The following is a 7,415-nucleotide window of genomic DNA, read 5'->3' as shown; positions in this document are numbered from 1 at the left end:
TGCATGACTGGGGAGACTTTAAAGACCCGCCATATGAAAATAATGTCCTGATGACCTGTATTACTCGGGCTTCATCCCTGGAGCGTCCCTATTGCTGCTCCGTGGGGACCAAGATATAGGAAACACTCCGGAGGTCACCGGCCTGTCTCATCCTCTGTCTTGCAACGAAGCTCCCGCTCCGGTGGCAGGGCATCCCCTCCAGGCAAGCTGCGCTGGGCCTCAGCCCCTGCCCGCTCCACCTGCTCCCCGGCGCCCGCGTCCCCGCCCCGCGTCCCGCCCCCGCGCCGCGCCCGCGTCCCGCGGTCCCTCCCTCCGGCGTGACGGGAGCACCGGCGCCAGCTGCCCGGGCAGCCAGCGCAGCGGAGCTGTCAGCAGGCGCACTGACAGGGGCGTGCGAGCGCGGAGCCCAGGGAGCGCACCCTCCTCGCAGCCGGGGAACCGGAGCTGCCGCCCCACCCGGGGAGGCTGCCTTCCTGTCCGCCGGCCGACCACCGCGGGACGGAGATGCTGCTGCTTGCCCTGCTGCAGGAGCGGGGCGGGGGCCGGGGGCGGCCGGCGGGGATGCCCCGCCGCGGGCGCGCGCCGCCCTGGAGCCTCGCCTGGATTTGCTGCTGGGTTTTCGCCGGCTGTCAGGCGGCCTGGGCTGGGGACTTGCCCTCCTCCTCCTCCTCCTCCTCCAGCCGCCCGCTTCCTCCTTGCCAGGAGGTGAGCAGCACCTGGCCCCTTACCTGGAGTTTGCCGAGAGGGCGGGGGAGGGGTTGACTGTTTATTTCTTCATTTGCCTTCGTCACCTTTTTCCTTGTTGGAGGACAGGGTTTTCGTTTTGTTCCAAGGGATGAAGTTGACCGCCCCTGATAGCTGGCCTGGAGAGGGTGTGTGGCTTTGATGCCTATCTGGTGATGTTTTCTGTTCGCGCGTATTTTTTTTCGGGTGCGGGGGGGGGGGGCTCTGAAGGACTTTGCGGTGCCCTCTTTGGAGAGTCAGGTTTGAGGACTTGGGGGTCGAGGGAGACGTTTCGACAAGGGGAGGAGACTGGGGAAGCCCCGCCAGTGAGAATTGGAGAACTATCTCATTACAGTTTTTCCTGAGACCCAGATACAGACTCAGGAGGGTTTCCCGCGCCTCCCCCTTTTCTCCACTCCCAAGTGTTTACAAACGTTTTCGTCTTACTTCCCTGCCCTCACCTTCCTGATAAGGCCCTGGGGAACTGCTAAGCCTGTGTGTAGTGTCATTTGGCATTCTTCTGGCAAAATATGGCTATAAATTGGTTAGAAAAAAAAAAAAAAGAGTATACTTGGGGAAGAGGCGGGCTGGTGATGTAGAAAATTGGAAAAGACAGAGTGAATATGCTCCTTTTGGGAGGTGCTTAATCACCTGGCTGAATCTGTGCAGCTGTGCATTTTATAGATTGAGATTATTGTGAATTTACAGCCAAGAAGGATAATTTATGGGCGATGAGATTTCCTCTAGGTTTTAGGGGAACATGACTTAGTGTGCCAAAAATTTACAGAGGGTGTCATCGTTTGGTACTTGTATTAGGTGTTTATCATTTAAATGTTCTAGAAAGTGCATCCTCTTAATAAAAATCAATGAGGGGAAGGAAGCAACATTTCTGACCTACTTTGAATGATTATGTTGAAGAGGATATGAGAGGTGGGTCCTGTTTTTAGGAAGATTGCTAGGAATCAGGGTGATAGGGCATTGAACTTAAGCAGCAAAAATAGGTTAGCCAATATCCCCTCTGGGAAGAAAGCCCAGAGCTTATTCCTTGTGTAGATTGTTATAACTTCTGAATTTTACACAGGTTTGATTGCGAGAGGATCTGTATTCTTGATATCACCATCATCCATGGATTTTCAGCTTCCTTTCTCATAATACAAGTCCCAGGACAGCCTGAAATGAAAGAGAATTAGATCAAAGGCTTGTGTGGGAAGACACAGAAGTGTTGTAATAGGGGAAATCAGGGCATGCTCTCAATAAACAGCTGTATTTAATTTCAGAGTTTTTAGTATAATTAGTTTAATATGTAGTCCACAACTTTATCACCTGGGAATAATCCATTCTTCCAGGTTTCTACGGAGAGTGCTCCTTGGACATCTTCAGTTTGAACAGTTGTGACAGTAGAAACTTTATCCTTTACCCCCATCCTCCAACACCCATCAGTCCCAATATACAGAATGTGTGTTTTCTGAAGTGAAAAGTCTTCAAGCTTCTTGTAACATTAATTCTTAAGAAATGAAGAATCTGTTCAAAATAGGTGAAGGTCAAGGGAAGTAGAGGATATACTTTGGTCACTACAACCAGACTAATCCTTTAGATGAGCAAATTTCTATACACATGTACCCAGTCGGAACAGAGTATAAGTCTATAACCCAAGGCAGAAGCAGAGAAAGAGAGGTAGGGAGATGATAGAAGGCTCAGGAAGGCTTTGTTAAGTCAATCCCAGCTTTTTATTGGCTTTAGAAATTGCCTGTGATTTATCCTTTTAGGTCTCAAATTTGACTTTTCCCTCTGACAGTAGGAATAGTAAAATGTACAGGAGGATGCTACCAAGCCTGCTTGTGGCTAGCTGTGTTTTTAGAAATGGTCACAGTTTCATTTATATTCCTCTTGATGACCAACAGAATTATAAGACCATTAACTGTGAGTTGAGTTCCTTTGGAAATAGAAAAGGCCTAGTGGCCTTCCAGGGACAATATCTGCTTTTCCCTAGTCTTACCAGCTGAGCTAATATGTAAACTTTATTGTTTCTCTGTGACATTGTTTTTAAGAGTAAAGCAAGGAAGGCTAGGGATTTTCAGGCTTTAAGGGTATGGTTATGTAGAGGGGCATGCCCTTGAGCTTAGTGCTTTCTTCTGATATACAGCTGTGAAAGTGTGGGCCCAACTCCTGTGAACAAAGGCACAGTTAAAGTAACTGCTGTGTGTCACTGCTGCGAGTTTGTCCCTTTGCACTCTTTGTTAATATTAGAGGAAGTGAAAGCTGGATACAAAGGATAGAGCTATGAGGTGGGGAAGAGAGTAAGACCAGTTAAAGTGAGGGGTTTTGAGGGTGGAAACTAAAGCCAACTCTTGATATGAGAGCATGTTGAGGAGTATGGAAAAATATGGAGGTCATTCTAAACCTTGTTTGTCTCATTATCATTTATAAAAGTACTCCTTCTTACCTAAGTTACAAAGTCTAGCAGTTTCTTTGCCTAGTTGTAGAGAAGAGCAATGAAAGGAAAGGGAGCACAGAAAATTGGCCTGGGAATAATCTAGTGATGATTGCCTGAGAGCAGAAAAAAGGCCCTTCAAAAAGACAACTGGGTATGAGTAAAAGTTTCACTTAAAATCTTGCAAAGGATTGGACTCTGGGGTGAAATTCATAAAAAAAAAAAAATCAGCTTCCTTTATCAATGTCCTTGGATTATGGAGCTGAAAAGGAGAGAAAAATGTGATTGCTTTGGAATGTTCAGCTGGTGATCAAATCAACAGGATGGAAGTACAGGCACAAACAGGAAGTGATAGTTTGGAAGAGAGAAAAAAATGTAAAGTCAAAGTACCAGCAGATAAAGAACAAGAATGGGATGTGACTTTGGTAATTGGTATTCAAAGAAAAAAAGGACCAGACATCAGAAGTACTTGAGCTTTCATATGGAGGAATTTACAGAAGGTATTTTCTGGGTATCTGTTTTTCAATTGTAAAATAAAAGTAATACAAAATGACCTACCTACTTTATTGTGAGGATGAGATTAATATATTAAAGGAAAACGACTATATTAATATAAGAGTTCTTTATTGTTAGATTAGCAGAGCTAGATGCTATTATTTCAGCAAGGGTCTACAGCGAGCCTTCAAAGGTTCAGAGGATAGGTCTATCTGAGAATTGAAATGGGATTTTTGACTCAGTGAATAAAAGGACTTAATTGGGCTGCCAGAAGAAAAAAAATAAAAAGGCCAGAAGATGATTCAGAGTTGGAGTAGGGTATTAAAAGATAGAGTACATGAGAGGAAAAATAACAGAACTAAGTGGATTATGTATGCATTATTTAAATATGGTAAATTAAATCACGTGATAGCTGATTCTTAGTTCACTGCTCTAAAATCTTGCATAATGTGATTCTACTGGTCTGTTTGAATCTTTATTGAATGATGACTTTTGTCAACAGTTTTTATTCCACAAACATTTGTTCAGCTTATACTGTATTGCAGGCAAAATGTCATGATGTAAAATCACACACACACAAAATATGCCTAGGTAAGGATGAGACAGATATGTAAATGAACAACTGCAATTAAGGGATTTGGTGCCACAAAAGAGGAGAGGGGCAGTCAAATCTCCTGGGGAGGATCAAAAAAGATCCTCCTCATAATTTCTACAGAGGAAGTGAATGACACATGAAAAATGTGTAGGAATTTGCCAAAAGACAAGGTTCAGGTGTGTGCTGGTTTGGGGAAAACTCTTTCCATGTGGAGCATAGACGGAAAAAGGACAGAAGTACAAAACTGCTTTGTCTTATAATTGGTTATCACTGGAGTACAGTGTACAATGAGAAGCTTAATGAAAATGAATCTGAGAGGCAGGCAGGAGCTGATCCCAAGGGACCTTTTATTATGCTGAGAAGCTGATCTTCATTTGGTAGGTAAGGATTTAAAAAGCAGGAGTAACGTGCTTTAGTTTGGCAATGGTATGGAGGCCCCATTGGAGCGGTGGGAAATAGAAAGAGGTGTGACCTCCTAGGAGGTGATTGTAATAGTTCAGGTAAAGAATGGCATATCCCCAATTAAGGAGTAGCAATGAAGGGGGATAAGAGAGCTTAATTTAGGAGATAGAATTGACAGTAAATGGATGTAAGATTGAAGGAGTACGATGCTCTGGCGTGATTAGAGAAAGTTGCTTCTAACCTCCAGGTGATGAGTATGAGAGAGATGAGATAAGGAACTTCCTTCTGGAGAGTGTGACTTTGGTTCAATCAGCAGTTAGGGTGTCAGGCCCTGTTGCATGGTCTGGACTGGTGCACAGATCTCAGAATCACTTGATGGGAAGGTGCAGTGAAACTACTGGATTAGCAGAAATCAAAATCATCCAGGGAGAACAAAGGTCAAAGATAGGACTTGGTTTTTGGCTAATGTTAAAGAGAACAGAAATTGAGGAAATGAAAAAGCAATGACTAGAAAGGGAGAAATGTGACAGGATGAAGTTTTGAGGAAAGGGAGAACAGCTTTGAAGAAGAAAGGGCTGGTTTTGTGTCAGTTTCCCAAAGAATTCCTGATAAAATGAGGACTGAAAAGAGAACATTGAATTTGGCAATTATGTCTCTGGTACTTTGTGCCAGAATAATTCCTATGGAGTAGAGGAGATGAGTTGACATTAATGGGAGGTAAGGCCATGGTGATATGGTAGAATTGTGTTACATGGCCTTCCTAGATTTGGTAAGATTTGGGGACTTCTAAGTCTACATAAATCAGAAGGATGATAAATGGCCATGTTTTCTATTCCACACTTTGAGGTAAACAGTTGAGAAATATCCTTTGTGCAGCAAATCCCTGTAAGTCGTGGGCTATGGGGAAAGGTGACAGAAATTCTAGAGTCACACTGTCACTGATGGAGTTAGGACTCTGCTTCTGTTTTTAAGCAGTTAACATAATTAATCTTGCCTGTTATCCCTGTGGAGGTGAATTTTCCATTTTGAGTTCTTATGCTCAGAACCATTTCTCATGTTTTAGGCAAATGTGAGCAAGTATTCACACCATCAATATTTACAATGTAAAACTAAGAGTTGACAGATCTGTGAAGTGTCATATTTTAGCACAGGGGATGGAAATAGCAGAACATAGTATAGAGTGGCACGCTTTCCTTTCACAGTGTATTCTTCAGCAATGTCTTGGATTTTTATTCTTTATTGTTAGAAAATACAAGTGAAATTTTGGGTGCTTTTTAATTCCCTTTGAAGAAACCATGCACAATTCTCTTTTGTCTTTCTGAATATGTTATATATAGTATTTTAGTATTCAATACATATTTGTTATGTAATTATGTACCAGGTATGGATACTAAAATAAACACACACACACACACACACACACACACACACACACAGGCCTTGACCACATAGAGCTTTGTAATCTCTTGGCAGATTAAAAACAAGCCCACATATCCTGTATTTACATTTGCAAGCACGATAACAAAAAAAATCACTGTGTGCAGTGGGAGTGTAGCCACCCTAGTTGGGGTAAGAGACCAGAGATTCCTCTGGAAAAGCTAACACCCAAAGGATGAATAGGAGTTTATTGTATGAAGGTCATTGCTGATGGTGATAGAACTTCTCAGACAGAAGAAGCTTCCTGGCCTAGATCAATTCCAAGACCCTCCCTTAACTCTTCCTGAACTACAAAAGGCAATAGATCTTTTTTCTTATCTGAATTTTAGTCAGAACCTTTGATTTACTCTTTGGCATCCATATGCTGTCCTACAGTGTTGCATATACATAGGGTCACTGTGTGTGGATTGGTGAGTTGTTTTCTGTATAAGGGCACACAGCTGAGGGGAAGGAGGAACTAGAAGCCATTCAGAGCTCAGTGTGCCCAGCCATCTGCCCTGGCATAGGCCAGCATTCATTAAGAGGAAGGGGTACCTTGTTCCAATTCATATCCCAAAGGGGGCACAATTTTAAAAATCACACAAAGATACCATGTATTTCACCAGAGACTTTGAACACACATACATTGTTTCCCCCAAATATGTATGTATATATACAAACATACACACACACATATACATACATACGTGTGTGTGTGTGTGTATTTGGTACCAGGGATTGAACACAAGGGTGCTTAACCAAGGAGCCACATTCCCCAGACCTTTTTATGTTTTATTTAAAGACAGGGTCTCATTACATTGCTTAGGGCCTCGTAAAGTTTGCTAAGGCTGACTATAATCTTGCGATCCTTCTACCTCAGCTTCTAGGGCTGTAGGGATTACAGGCATGTGCCACTGCACCCAGCTACATATATTTTTGTTTAAGGCACTTTAAGAGTTTTAAAACTAAGTAAAAACACAGGTCTTCTTCTCTGGAAGAACTAATCATTGCTTTAAAATTGCAGTAAGTAGTTGGTTTCTGATTTTTCAGCTATATGAAGGAATTGATCTTTATGGTACATTTAATCATAATTTGTACTTCTCTCAATTGAACCAGATTTAAGACTCTGAAATAGATACCCAGGGATCAGAATATACTGAAATTTATTCTTAGTTTACAACTTTGGATTTGAAGATACTATGTGTTACCCTTACTCAAAGCTTTGCTCTTATAGGCTCTTTTCTAGGTCATTGATTCTGAAAGTGAGGAGGATCAGCAGTGTCAAAATTACCCCAAAATCATCAAAAATGCAAATTCGTGGGCTCTGCACACAATCTTCTGAAACAGAAACTC

At 42.7% G+C, this 7,415-nt stretch overlaps 1 protein-coding gene across 1 annotated transcript in view; it reads left to right on the top strand.

The window, feature by feature from the left end:
* Positions 1-356: 356 nt before the first annotated feature.
* Elapor2 (endosome-lysosome associated apoptosis and autophagy regulator family member 2) overlaps positions 357-7,415 on the top strand; it is a 161,619-nt gene continuing 154,560 nt past the window's right edge. The window contains exon 1 of the mRNA XM_046435396.2: positions 357-705. Within this exon, the coding sequence (XP_046291352.2) occupies positions 505-705 (201 nt within the window). The 5' untranslated portion in view covers positions 357-504. The remainder of the gene's footprint in view (positions 706-7,415) is intronic.

This window comes from Marmota monax, unplaced genomic scaffold (genome assembly GCF_021218885.2).
Source record: "Marmota monax isolate L192 unplaced genomic scaffold, Marmota_monax_Labrador192_F-V1.1 WCK01_AAM20220418_F8-fsc00139, whole genome shotgun sequence".
Lineage (NCBI taxonomy): Eukaryota > Metazoa > Chordata > Mammalia > Rodentia > Sciuridae > Marmota > Marmota monax.
The sequence above is the reverse complement of the archived record's forward strand: the minus strand, read 5'-3'. Positions and strand labels throughout refer to the sequence as shown.